General features: G+C 43.1%; 1 protein-coding gene across 4 annotated transcripts in view; it reads left to right on the forward strand.

Annotated features, from left to right (window-relative positions):
• The window catches only part of CDH8 (cadherin 8), a 358,676-nt gene that overhangs the window by 189,546 nt on the left and 154,110 nt on the right, over positions 1 to 15,020 (forward strand). For all 4 annotated transcript variants that reach the window (XM_049110768.1, XM_035716225.2, XM_025426341.3 and 1 more), the window contains 3 exons: positions 5,588 to 5,755; positions 9,164 to 9,351; positions 12,569 to 12,822. In XM_049110768.1, coding sequence (XP_048966725.1) covers positions 5,588 to 5,755; positions 9,164 to 9,351; positions 12,569 to 12,822 — 610 coding nt within the window. The remainder of the gene's footprint in view (positions 1 to 5,587; positions 5,756 to 9,163; positions 9,352 to 12,568; positions 12,823 to 15,020) is intronic.

A 15,020-nucleotide genomic window follows, 5' to 3' on the forward strand; every position in this document is an offset into this window, starting at 1 on the left:
GAATAAAGTTAAGGTAAAAGCATGTCTTTTAAATACAGGAGAGTCTACTCACAGTAGGTTAATGAATGCCATTTACAGGACCAGTCAATTCCCTCTTTCCCTCCTTAGTTATCCTACTGGGGTTCACCTCCCAACTTACACACTCCCACCCCACTCTCCACGGACAAGTTCAAAATCCCCCATTGAATTAAATTCATGGAGAATGATTTGTTTTCATTCATTCTCATGAAATTTCTGATTAGATTAGATTTTCAAAATGAAGTTCCAGGGAAACTCTTCTAAAATATGACTGCTTATGTTCCCCTTTCTGAATTTACCGTTAACGGTATTGAGAAGCCAGCAGAATAGGCTCATCCTCCTAAACACCAACTATGTTTTTGTTTTGCTTTCCTTTGATTCTCTTTTACACTTTAGGGGCTCCTATTTTCAAGGAAAAAAACCTTGTCCCAAGGATGCCCCATGATTTATCCAAGGGTAACTCGGAGAGGATCTAAGTATAAATACTAGGACCGTTACTGAGTTGGAAATTTATAAACGTCAAAGACAAAAGATGTAATATTTTTTAATTGTATCAACTCCAAGTCAATCCTGACATTATTACCATGTTTAATCAGCTAAGCTGATTTTCTTTTTTTCTGAGGCTATTTATCAAATGCCTACATCAGAGAGTTTCACTGACTGCCCCAGAAGAAAGCATTTTGTCATACTGCTTGCCATAAAATTGAAAACTCTAATTTGTTGCCAAGCTGATATAATGGAAGTTTAAACATAATATTTAAGCTTCCAAGAACATTACTGGGCATTGAAAATGTGTAACTATGATCATGTGGGAAGACATGAGTGTTAATTTTGCTTCACCATTTTGGTGAAAAAAGACGGAGACAATTCTTGTCTTGAGGAGTGGGAAGTTGTTTAAAATCCGCACCATCGAAGGTGTTTTAACTTGGTTCATTTTAGCAGAAAGGGTGTAGGCATCTCCTGTCTGCTGTTTTAAAATGAAAGTTGGAAATGGATAAAAAATGCTATTTAACTGAGGATTTCAGTAACTTTTTACATAGGTCAAAATTTTTGACTTCTCGAATCCGAGAGGAAGAATAACACAGTATCTTCTGCTCTGCTCTGTGCGAGGTGGTATTTGATAGCAAACAATACTTTTAAAGTAAGGAAGTTCTTTCTTTTTTTCTATAAAATAAACAGCCTAAAGCATGGGAGAACATGTGAGCCAAAGCAAATAATTCAGGGAAGAAATAGAGGCAACTTTTAAGGAAATTTTAAGTTTCAGTATCAGGAGTTTATCATCGTATTGGACCATCTACGCAGGTGAAATGATCTGCCTTTGAACAGGAATTTTAAAAAATACTTTAGTGGCATGTATACATATGCCCTAACATGAGGAGAAAAATGGGAGGGCCAAGGGCACTTGAGGTTTTTTCTAGCCTGCTTTTATGGCTATAAGGTAGCTGGGAAAATGTTCCAGAAATTCTTACTTGAATTTTCTAATGAGTCATTGCTTGTTGTAAGGTTGAGACTAGAGGCAGCTCAGGAAGCAAGAGCTGTTCATTATACAGTTTGCGCTGAAGCCAATGAAGTGCGCCACGTGCCCTAAAGACAACTTGGAGAGACTCCTTGCTTCCCTTAGAAATCAGAAAACCCACGCCCAGTGTTGTGTAAGAAAAGAGAAAGTGTGAAGAGTTCCATGTGCAACTTTCCAGCTGGGTCATCATGAGCAACTTCACTTAACTGGATACCTGTTCTCTTTTTACCGATGGGGAAGCACATACCTGCCCTGCCATGTCCAAGGGAAGTCCTCTGGGCAAGAATGTGTTATTGCACTCAAGACTTTGAACTGTGGATGTCTATGTAGGAATGACAGGCTGGAAACATGTTTGGCCTTTGGATAATGAGCCAGTATCCTAATTATATTTTTTAGGTTCTTGGCAGGAAAAGGATCATTGAGGAGAGTTTAATGAAGGAAACATTGACAAATCTTGGCCAGATTAAGAGAGACCATCAATGGATAGAGATGCATCCCAGGGCTAGCAGCAGCAGAAGTGCCATCATCACCCCTAGGCTTGAGAACAAGGGATTGGGGTAGCTAGTGGACACTAGAGTTTTGCTCTAGCAACATCTGAAGGTCCTAACCATAAGGTGGCCTAACATATGACTGGGGTCTGTGGGGAGTCCAGAACCTCAGTCTGCTGCATCCTCACAGTCTTCTAGGGTAATGTATGTTGGTTGAGTCTAATGTAGAGACAGAAAGTAAGGGAGTTCACGGGTGCTTGGGTGGCTCAGTCAGTTGAGTGTCCGACTCTTGATTTCATCTCAGCTCAAGGTCTGGGAGTCTTGAGATTGAACTCCTTGTCAGGCTCCCTGCTCAGGTGGGGGGAGTCTGCTTGGTATTCTCTCCCTCCCTCTGCCTTTGCCCCTTCCCCTATTCCTGCTCTCTCTCTCTCTCTAATGAATAAGTATACAAAGAAAGAAGAAAGAAAGAAAGAAAGAAAGAAAGAAAGAAAGAAAGAAAGAAAGAAAGAAAGGAAAGAAAGAAAGAAAGAGAGAGAAAGAATTCATTAAGGCAGTCCCTTAAAGGTCACTCTTCCATGTCAAGAGTAGGTGGAAAAGGCTGGAAAGTGCATCTGCAGGTGAAATTGGAGAATTCTTAGCACTCTATCGTTCAGGTAAACATTAAATGAATTCTGGTTGGGAAGGAAAATAGCATCGTTGAGTAACTAGTGTATGCCAAGGACTTTGCGTGAGTTATCTCACACACTCTTAGCATATCCACAGTGGAAGCCTGGTTACTGTTTCCATTTGGCAGGGCAAGATGTTGAGTCATGATGAGTTTAATAACTTGTTCGTGGTCACAAAGCTAGTCAGTGTGAGAATAACATGAGAAACCAAACTTGCTTGACTTCAATATGAAGCAGCATTATAAGGGGACTCAAGTCTGTCAATAGATTTGCATATTAGGTAGTAGGAAGCTGTAGACCTCGATGATGCAAAGCATAAACATTTCTGTAATGAGACCTGTGGAGCTGTTCTTGTCCCATTTAATCAAGTCCATCATAATGCTGCTCTCATATTTTGATATAAGTCATAGTCATTAAACCCTGATATGCTATTGTAACTGAGCCTCAGAGCTGTTTTAATTCCAAGTTGTCTGAGAGACATCACAGGTTTTTGTTTTTTGCTTTTTTTTTTAACCTAATCCTCTCACAGTACATTTTTTTTTTTAATGATGAGAATAATGCATATCACACTTTCTTGGGTCTGAGGAAATTGTAAAAATTCTTCCTCTGAAATAACCTGAAAGGACTCATGTGTAGACTTCAACCCATCTGCTTATTTGAAAACAAAACAAAACAAAACTGCTACACTCCTTGGGGGATTATATCAGTTTCCTCTGATTATTAGATGTTATGTGCCAAATTCCAAGGTCCAATGGATGGCTTTAATTCATGATGACCTTGGAATGTGATGGTGCCTAAACTTTACAAACACTCCTGTAAATATCACAGGAGTAAAACAATTTTCAAATCCTCGTTGAATTGGGCCCATAATGAGGATGCTCTGAGTTATGCAATACATATCCATAGCAGAGTAGCCCTATTGGCATCTCATCGTGCTAATGACGAGGTTTTGTTGTTATTGTTGGTTTTTGCTCATGTTTGTTTTCCCTCACAGGACTTTAAGTCTGGATGATTATTATATTTTTTGTTTTCTCTTAACTCTGTTTTTGTTTAGAGTCCTATAAGTATAGTCTGTTGAGTCATATTTTGATATGATCAAGTACTGAAACAAGCCATTTGACTGAAAGATATTATGTTACCATCGATATTTCCTAACAAGCAGGGTTATATGGTTATTGCTCCCAGAATGAGAATCTCAGATGTAAAAGTGGTGTCAAGGTGTAATAAAGGACATCGGAACTCAGCTCTTCCTGGAGCCTGCCCACTGTCTGGGTGGATTAGATTTCTCCGGGAACCCTTGTGCCCCGCCTGCTACTCAAGTGATTCAGGGACTTGAACTCCTTGCAAACCTTTTACAGACAGATGATTTAATTAGAGCATCAGAGTAAAACAAAACCAGAACAAAAGAAACCCCAACCGGGATACCAGCATTGCTTCAGAAATGGCCAAGGGAGTGGCTCATCTACAATTTGAAATGAACAACTCTGATGTCCCTGAGGTTATCAGTGAGGGGGGAATTATCTTCAACCCAGACAGTTTTCTTTAATTTGGGCCAGAGATGTAACACACATTCATTTAACAGGAATTTTTTTGGCTGGTCACTGTACTTCTTGTTATGGGCAATACGGTGGTGGGAGGTGCGTGTTATGAGAAAGAGTTAAGTAAAACTGCAGGACACAGAAAAAATAATCGCTGTAAAATATCACGTTGTTCTTTGAAATGGGAAAACTGAAATAACTGCAATATCCATTGTTATGGGAAAGCTTAAGTTACTGATAGCGTATTCACAAATGAACATTCTACAGCCGTGTGAAGTCACGGGTTGGATGTCTACATGCTGACCAAAAAAAAAAAAAAAAAAAAAAAAAATCTCAAAGATTTCCATTCTGTGATAAAAGAGAGTCGTAGAGCAGTGCCTATATCATGGCCACGTCTGTGGTTAAATGTTCATATGTACCTTTGTGTGCATGTTCCCGTAATGGCTTTGGAAATGTACCCATCCAAATGTTAGCAAAATTTATCCATAAAGAGATGTGAGAGTAGGGAGAGGGCTAAATAGAATTTTTTTAAAAAAATAACTTCAAAAGTATGTATCCAAATTTTGAGTCTTTAACAAGAATAATAAATTGCTGGTGAAACACATAAAGCAGCAGATGGATGAAACCCTGAAAATACTGCAAAAGAAAAAAAAACACGAACATTTTTGTGCTGATAATATTATGTTATTTTGTATGATTTTATGTTTTACCTCCTTTTTCTTCTTTCCGTCTTTTCATTTTTCTCCTAAATTATTACTTTTACAATATAGAAAATATAACAATTAAAATGTAAGTGTGACTGAACAGCACCTTAGTATATAGACATTTGCCTGTATTAATTCTGATCGGTGTTTTATTCATCTGAGTTGATCCTAATAATGCATCTATTTCTTCCATCTCTCTGATGTATTTGTGAGCTTCAGAATAATTTATCTTTGACCTCAGAGCCTTCAAGCTATTTATGTATTTACTCCTCTTGTAGGGGAGTTGGAGTCTGTGATAAATTGTAAGATTCTTTCACTTCCAGGGTTTTCCTGGGTAGATGAGGCTATGTTATGATTTATACTTTAATTTGGTAGGCAAGAGTATGCCATTCAGTTTACTTTCTAATGTATATTTTTGCAAGTTCTCTTTTTTTATACACTATAAAATGTATTTTTGCAAGTTAGCCACTAATGTCTGGACTAACATCTTTCTCGGTGTTGGCATCACAGATGCACACCAGCTAACAGGCAAAAGAAAATAAAATTATCCCAGTGGGGACTTGACGTGTGCACGTGTATGTGTGTGTGAGAGAGAGTCACACATTCATGTCGAAAGAGCCGTCTGTCTGAAAGTCCTTCTCCCATTTTTCGCCCTCAGCGATTATAAAAACTGCCCTTCCCAACATGGACAGAGAAGCCAAGGAGGAGTACCTGGTTGTTATCCAAGCCAAGGATATGGGTGGACACTCCGGGGGCCTGTCTGGGACCACAACACTCACAGTGACCCTTACGGACGTTAACGATAATCCTCCAAAATTTGCCCAAAGTAAGTGAGTTCCCTGCACTGGGTGCAAATCTCTAAGTCTGATGTTTTCATTTGAACTTACGTTCTAATTTTCAGCCACATCCAAAAAAAATGGATAGCAGTCATTGAATGCTTACTATATGCAAGGTATGCCAATTTATATGTAGATATGAAACAATCAACTCTCCTGTCCTTTTGGTATTAGATGTATCCCCACTTTACAGACTCCAAAGAAGTCGGGAAAATTTCCAGATAGTAAATGTGTAAATAATGGAACTATTTACTATACATCGTATAAAGGAAACCAAAATCTGTAGTGCTGGAGGTGGGGGAAGCAGATACGCAGTATACTTGCTGCAAAAACAAGCGGTTCTCCTTCCTGGGACTTCCTGGGACTCCTCCTTCAGCCATCAGGAGTCACTGACCTTACTCATCCCTATGAAAGCCATGCTCTACCTCAGAAGCAGCTCAACAGAATTGTAGGCATCCACCATCCATGAATCAGGGAAACAAGTATTTTCCAACTTATTTTGTGCTCTCACAGTACATGTTCCCTTTCTTGTGAACACTTATCCAAATAATCTGACTTAGATGATTTGGGAGGACCTTTCCGGCCCGGAGACTCTTTAGTTGAGATATGAACGATGAATATGAATTGGCTGGAACTAGGTGAAACCAGGGGCGTGGGGGTGGACCCTGCAACTGGAGGAAGAGGATGTTGAAAAGCCCTGTGGAAGAAGGATGCATGGCCCTAGATGAGAATTAAGAGAATCTTACTATAATTGGAGTCTAGAGAGTCAGGTTAGGCAGGGGTTAGCTAGGCTTGGATTTGTAGGCCCTTTTAAGTACCATGATCTTTTTCCGAAGGTCACTGGGAAGCCATAGTGGTTTTACATTGTAGGGGAAGTAATAACGTTGGATTCCAGGGCAATCGGAGAAAATGAAATTGGGCGCCCTTCTTCCAACGTGTTCCCCACACTGCAGCCGCTTAAAGGATGTTCATAAGCATTCGTGTAAAAAGTGAAATCAGAGCTAGCGAGCAAGGGTGGGCTCAGTGGACCTGGAGAAAGTATACGGGTGTGACAGACACTTAAGAGTTAATGATTACCAAAAATTCAAGGATACCTTGCATCTTTCAATTGAGGAAGTGAGTTATCACACTTCTGCCTTAAGAGGTTACATACAGGCTGATGCTCTTTGCTGGGATAAGGAAGCCATAGGAGGAGCTGTTTTTGAAGAGAGAAGAGAGGGAGAGGGAAGGAGACGGAGGGAGGGGGAAGGGGAGACATATGCAGGACTTGAAAATGGCACATTTGAAGTATCTTTGAGGATTTATCTACAGAAAGAAATTCCAGGGTAGAAAGAACAGGAAGGATTCATTTTCATTAGTAATTTTAGAATTTTCACTTCTGGCCATGCATAAATCAGGTAACAAGGCCACCCTTTTTAACCAAATTATTGTTAACGGGGAGCACTATTTCTCCTGTCCCTTCCTCGGTTCTTTTATTTGCTTTTCAGTGGCCATTACAGTTCAGGCTCTAGTATGCAACTCTTCTTTCTCAGAGAATGATTGTTTCAATTCAGCAGTGGCAGGTGAGTTCCAAAAATGTCCCCTTTCTTAAGGATAATAACTATTAACTATGATCACACTGATAGAGATGATGAGTGAGCAGAATAGGAATGGATAAACGTTCCATTTGCTTGGCTTCCCAAGGCTCCCTGATGTAGGACTAGCAGTAAGGTGAAGCCCCTTGCTGGCTTATTTACTTAATAAGCATACCTAGAGGGATCGTCTCAGACCTTACCTGGGATATAAAGTTTGAAGGAAATAGAATCATTATGCCAATTATGAGAGAATTGGGAGACTTGCGTTTGACATGAGGATTTTCAGTGTCTACCTTACGGTGAAACTATTTGGAAAACATGTTTGTTCCCCAGTCCCATAATTTCATGATTCTGAGACATTTTTATTTCATCATTAAATAAAAGTCTGTTAGTGCTACAAGAAAATCTCACCCATCATCTGAAATAATCTTGTTAGATCGGGTAAAATGAGCCTTAGTTTGTCCAAGGGACTCAGTGATTGAGTTCCAACTACAATTAGGTAATGTTCTCCAGACTGAATTTTTCCTTTTGGTTTATAGCTCATCGAATATTTATCTTTTTTTCCCCTTGTTTTGGTTGCCATGGGACTGAAACTTCCTGGTTGTCTGGAGTTTGGGTTCCCCAGAAACAGGCACTGAGACAAGAATTTGATTATTAAGTAGGTTATCTTGGAGATGATCCCAAGACTTGCCAGTAGCGAGGTGAGCTGTGTGAGGCGGAAGGACAGAGAGCCAATAATGTGCATTATCAAGGCAGCCAGGACGGTGGGGAACTGGAGCTTTATCCTGTTGGGGAAACTCTGAAACCCTGTGAGTAAGCAAAAGAGAAGGAATAGCTCCATGTTACCCTATCAGAGAGGGAAGGAGCCTGGGATTTTTACCTCCTAAGTTGTGTGAGTCATTGAGGGCTGCTTCTGTGGGGACATTCATTTTCTGGTAGTTCTGGCCTGACAGGCGGTGGGTGAAATGGGTTCTGAAGTCCAGAAAAAAAGCCTCAGGCAAAGCAATGCGGGATTTGGCAGTTAGATGTAGGGCAGGTGTGTACTGAAGGGGTGATGGCCAGGGGTTATGGTTGCCTCCCTCCCCCCGTGAAATGAGTGACACCAATGCTCCAACTAAAGCCGTTTGAGTAAAAATGGGACTAATACCACTAATTAGACACGTTTCACTGGACCCATGGGAGAATAAGCGTATACTGTAATTGTGTTTTGCCTAGAGAGTTTTGGAGGTAGGATTTCTGGTCTTCAGAGCGATGAGGACTTTAGTAACAGGAGGGCTGTTTCATGTGTCTGAACAGCTTGCTGCAGGGCACAGCAGAAGTTTAGTAATTGGATTTTATCAAAAATGGTCTACAAGTCTGTAAATATAAAGGTAACTTCAAAAGTGACTTTCAGTGTGGTGCACATTGCATCTCTCTGTGCTGAAATTAGCTTAATATTTTATGTTGGGCAACAATGAATATCCCCACAGGCAGCCAATGTGATTATACAGCAAATGGGACAGAACATTCCACGTAGACTTTCTAATATCCTGATATAACTCTGCTCCAAATGTATGTTTGGTAAACATATGATTGAATAAGCTTCATATCTCAGAAGAATCTCAAAGGGAGGTCACTTCTTCTTCTGGGAACTCTTTGTCTCTGATTCATGTAAAGGACTGTACATTTTGCAGCAAAAGGGATTCTTTTGTCTTTTCCGTCCCTGTATTCTTGATATCGATAGGCTTGCTCAGAGCAAAGAAAGGGCCCGATAAGTATTTGCTTAAATGGATTAGTGGTTGAATGGAATGTATGCGTTGCTCAGTGCTTCTTTCCTTTCCTAAGGTCTATATCACTTCTCAGTACCCGAAGACGTGGTTCTTGGCACTGCCATAGGGAGGGTAAAAGCCAACGACCAGGACATTGGTGAAAATGCACAGTCATCCTACGACATCATCGACGGAGATGGCACAGCACTCTTTGAAATCACTTCTGACGCCCAGGCTCAGGATGGCATTATAAGGCTAAGAAAGGTAAGCTGAGGAAGGGTGTGTCCATCCCCCGAATACCTTTATGAAACTTGAGTTATGAAGTTTGCAGGAGCTGGGTAGCCTTCCTGACATGATCTTAGGGCTGACCGACGTTCAATTTCCTTAACTGTGAAAAAGTCGAGTCTTTTCTGCACCTCATACCCTTGGCCCCACTTCCTATTTCAGCTGAAGCTGTGCCAGCCTGTTACCAGGCTGTTGGCAGCTTCCCGTCTCACCCATTATTTCTCTCTCCTCATCTGGTCCTAGTGTTCTTCCCTAAGCCAACGGAATTTGCTCCGTTCCTTGCCAGAGTGCTCCAGGCACAAAGGGAAGTCAACACTCAGAAGGGGAACTTCAAGCAACGAGGGGCATAGATAGGGAATTTGTATTCTTCGAAGACATTATTCAGAGGCATATTTTCTAAGGTTCTTAAGAGGCCAGTAGGAGGAGGACTCAGTTGCCCACAGAGGTGGCAAGTCCAATGGCTTTTAATCCTTCTCCTATAACTCTCCCCCTTCCTGCACGCCTGCTTCCTAGAATAGCTCCACACCGAAGATCCCGGAGTTTTTCGTGCAGGCCCTGCTTCCCGGTAAACTCAAGGATAGAGGACGCAGTCTGCCTCGGCTGCTCTGGCCAGCTCTAGCGCGGGAAGGGCAGGGCCAACCCTGCTTCCATCGCATGCTCCGAACCACACGTCAAAAGTCTGAGCGTTATGGTAAATGCGGCTCCTCTTTGCCGTGCTCCTGGGTGTGGGGCTTCCGTCGGAGAAAGAACTATCTCCATGAATAGAACAGATAATGTACAGCGATTTGCATCTACTTTTGCCAGCAGCCATTTCTTTTGTGATAGATGTGAAAAATTCTGCACAGCATTTTCCATATTTATCTATCATCATGACATACACATTCCTAAAAAATGTGTAGAACGCGTTTCATTATTTTATGGGCACTGGCATTTGCAAGGAAAATGTCCTTTAAAAAGAAAAGAAAATGCCCTTGTATCCTCATCATGAGTATCTTTTTCGATATTGCTCTTCATATCTTTTCCATGAAATACTACCAGTTAATTTCAATTAAATTGTTGGTTCGTGAATAAGAAGATAGATGGCACAGCACGCTCCCGGGAGCCAACAATTCTTCGGTCTCTTTGGCTCAGCATTGCAGTCACATGATTCCAAGCTTCCTGTCTAGTCCTCTCTGTCATGTCGCACAGGAATGTGCTCCCAGTGCTCATGCTCTTTAAATCCCCCATCGGAGACATAGTGACAATGGGAACCTTGAGTTTTCTGGGTGTACTTTTGTGTGCAAAATCAACTGTTTTAAGTGGATTTTGAGGGGGGAAGATGGCCGCCTTTACTTTGACTCTGCGCACAGGAACACCAGCTTCCTGCCCGGCTTGAGTTTAGGTTAAGAGTTGCAAAGCATTTAAAAACTCATGTTTAAAATAGAGTACAGTATAATTATACGTGAGTCAATTATTGAATAACCCAGAGCCACATTTTCCTTGGTTAATGATTCCTAATGTCATTTTTATTGTTATTATTAACTGCCATCCTTTGCTACCATAAGGTGCTTTTATAAACTGAAGCAATTAGCCGTGTGTTGTAGTTCGATTCACTGTTATTCATAAATATGGAACTATATACTACATGTTTTGACACCAAGAAACCCATGTGTTTTACTGTAGAGAACAATGTGTAGGGAGTCCTATTTCTACGACCCGTGGGTCTTCTTTCTCGTCTGATAAAATCCTGAGGACCCGGGGATGTGTTTGGATACATTGTCATTATGCGGAGCTAAGAAATAAACAGAACATAATCTGCTATACTTAACAGTGTTTGTGAAGAATTCGAAATTGCAGGATTGTTACAGTAGGGGTGATTGGCAAATTATGAAAATGCTGATGTTGAATCCTCTATTCATGGGTACATGTGCCTAGTAATTTCAGAATAGACGGGGAGGTGAGTATCTGCCTTGTTTACTAGAAAATATTTCCCCAGAAAGCCAAGTCCCATTAGAACGGAATTCAAGTAGAAAAATCAACCCCCAATTTTGAAATAAGAAGACATATTTAAGCTTGTACAGGGGCTCTGAAAGAGTTCACTGATGCCAGGTTGTCTTGCGATTTAGTTTTTAAAAATCTGCATTGCAGATTGAAAGTCCCGTTTCTTAGGAGGAATTGCAGCGCCCGCCTAAAGGGTCTCTCCGAACCTTGACAGACGTTGATTCTTGAAAAGTGGTGTTTTACGGGTTGCCAAGAATTGCACCTTAAGGGTTCTGCTATGGGGCGGGGGGGGAGGGCTTCTGAGTCTTGAGGGGAACTCTTTGCTTCCACCTGCGTCTGTTTACGTAGGTCGTTAGCTGAAGTCTCGGGGGCTTTTAAGGGATGAGGTATTAATATGTCAGAAATGTTGTCAGTAATGGTGCAATGAGGTCATTTCAAATTGCTCTTAAGTGGCTGGTGGAGGCAAGGCCCGCCCCGGTAGTCTATACGTGCAGCGCTCCCACCGCCCCGTCTTCTAAATATACACACAGATAACCCTGCATCTGTATACATATTTCTTTAGATGCCCACCTACTTCATAGCCCAGAACGTGTAATAGAGACCTTCGAAGAACGCCCTAAAAAATAAGAAGCCTCATTTTAGCCACATGATCAGTGGAGCCGCGGTGCTTTTCGACGCGGAATCAGAAAACCCTCTTTGTCGGGATTAGTGCTAAATGATGCTTTATAATGTCTCCTCGGACTAAACAATGATTATTTCTAGTTCCTTACATTTCACGCACGGTTGCGGAAATGATAAAATATTCTTCCCAGATAGAGATTGTGTTCGATGCCGCCTTATCTCCCACCAGCAGAGGCCCGATTAACTGGCTGATTGGTATGCAGGTCATGCCGCCACTAGTAAAATTTTATTATGACTCTGAAGTGAAATTTTGATGGCACAATTCATGACTGTGAATATTTTGTGAATTCCAAGTGAAATGAGCAAAACAAAACAAAACAATAGGAGATTAGATTCACTGAGCTTGTATAATAAACAGATATCAATAAATGCCTGTAAAATTTACAGGTCGAATCTGAGGGAATGCAGAGTGATCCCATTAAGGCTCACAAATGGCCTTAAATGCACACAACTATCATCCATCAGCGTTAGACTCATTTGTTCTTGCTGCTGTGGTCATTAGCGAGGGGCATTCATCTCTGTCATTTCCTAACAGCCTCTGGACTTTGAGACCAAAAAGTCCTATACGCTGAAGGTAGAGGCCGCCAACGTCCACGTTGACCCACGTTTCAGCAGCAGGGGGCCCTTCAAAGACACGGCGACGGTCAAGATCGTCGTGGAGGATGCTGACGAGCCCCCGGTCTTCTCCTCCCCGACGTACCTCCTCGAGGTCCACGAGAACGCTGCTCTCAACTCCGTGATCGGCCAGGTGACGGCCCGGGATCCCGACATCACCTCCAGTCCCATCAGGTACTCCTTCCTCTTAGAGGCAGGCGGGCCGCTGCCGATGCCCAGCACATCCCTACAGGACGTGCTCGTGTGTGCATGCTGCGTGGCAGCCTGGGCGCCGTGGGGAGCAGGGCGCGGGTGTGCACGGGTGTGCAAGGGCGTGCAAGGGCGTGTGCGGGTGTGCACGGGCCGCGTGGTCATGCTCGCCTTCCACAGGCCGTGTGCAGCCCCAGGGCCACGGTGCCAGGGGAGCAAAGCTCCTGCAGCTCTCAGACTCACTGCGAGCGCACCCCTATATTATTTCTCTGTTTGGTGTTTGGTTTTAAAATTATTTTCTTATCAATTTATGGGCATTTCTGATAGGTCAACATATCTGGGTTGGTGCCTTTTTCTGCCTTTAAACAAAAAAAAAAAAACCTTCTGTTTATGCTTCCCTTGCTCAGAATTTTTTTCCAAGACGAAATAGTCCTTTATTAAGACTTTTCTGCCTTTTTTTATAAATGAGGCTCAATTCTTTTTTTTTTTTTTTTTTTCTGTTGAGCTGTGTACATCTTTTCTCTTTTGCCAGTCATCCACATGACAGTGTAGGTGCTTGAGCTCAACAGCTTTCTTCTGAAAGATCACTGAAAATCTATACCTTGTACCCTGGTCTCCAAGGGTGAAGTGTTGGCTAATGAGGTGCCTGAGTGTGGATTTCAAATGCCGTCTTAGAAATGTTTGTCAGGAGAGAGACAGAGAGATGATGGAATATAGTTTTAAAGGGTTGTCCATTTAATCTGTGAACCAAATGTCAGTTCATCCCAACCTATTGAATGGAGGCATTTCCAACTATTTTCATCAAGGAAACTCTGGACAAGTGAGTTTTCTGGAAGTTTTTTTTTTTTTTTTTTTTTTAAAGTTTTTTTTTTTATTTTTTTTTTTATTGGTGTTCAGTTTACTAACGTACAGAATAATACCCAGTGCCCGTCACCCATTCACTCCCACCCCCCGCCCTCCTCCCCTTCTACCACCCCTAGTTCGTTTCCCAGAGTTAGCAGTCTTTACGTTCTGTCTCCCTTTCTGATATTTTATTTATTCACTTTTTTGTGTACTAAATCCCTGTTGCGAGTCCAGAATCGAAACCCACAGAACAGAGAGTGTCCTAAATAACTTTAGTTCGGACAAAAAATAACTATTTTGAGATGCAGAAAAGCTGGTGTTCATACCAGCCACTTCAGAACTCAGGCTAACGTTGAGTGTGACCCAAAAGGATACAAAGATCGTTTCCCTCAAAAGAGCCCAGCCTCTGAGAAGGTAAAATCTGGCCTACGGGTTTCGAAGACGGCCGGTTGTCCGTTGTGGGTTCTCAGCAGTCCGACAAGCTGCGGCCCGCAGGGTGCCCATACCTGCGAGGGGACTCCCTGGGCTCAGGGCCCTGGGTGGGTGCAGGTGTGCTCGATGCCCAGGAGACCACGGGTGCACAGCTCCCCATTGCCCGCCCGTCTGCGGAGGTTGAGAAGTGGCTCTGCAGGGAGATGCCGACATGTGGGTACAGGCGGGGTCCCCCGAAGTCACAGCTGCTGCACCTTGTGTGACAGGGCCCGGGACAGGACAGGACAGGATGCTGTCGAAAGCAGGGGGCTCAGTGAGGCAGCAGGGAGGGGCCTGGCCGGCCCGGGGGGAAGGATTTCTGCTCCTCCAGCAGGGGACACGCGATGTCCCAGTGGGGCTGTGCCAGGGCCCTGGGGACTGGGGTCAGTCCGCGGGGCCATGTCCCACGAGGGCCAAGTGTGGCAGCGGCAGCGACCCAAGCCCTGCCCCCGGGACCCCAACACGGCAGAGCTGCGGGGCCGAGGCAGGCGACTGGCCACGTACCCTACATCCATTGTCACCTGTCCACTTACTGGCACAGCCTGGAGGTCTCTGGACACTGATTCCAGTGCCCGGGCAATCGGGCGATGACAGTCATTGGAGCAGCTCCTGCTGTTACTGCTGTTTGTATTTGTATTATGACCAGTGCTTTGCATTCATTTTATTTTAGGTTTTTAGAAAGGGAGGTGGGGAGGGGCCAAAGTGGGGAGTCCCAAGCAGCAGGGGGGGAGCGCAGCCACACGCGGGGCTTGATGGCGACCCCAGAGCACGGCCTGAGCGACCTGGAGACTCGGATGCTGAGCCCACAGAGCCACCAGGCGCCCCGGCTTTCAGAAGCAGGTGGAGGTGGGGGGCCTAAAGCTGCTGAG

This window comes from Canis lupus, chromosome 5, assembly GCF_003254725.2.
Source record: "Canis lupus dingo isolate Sandy chromosome 5, ASM325472v2, whole genome shotgun sequence".
NCBI lineage: Eukaryota > Metazoa > Chordata > Mammalia > Carnivora > Canidae > Canis > Canis lupus.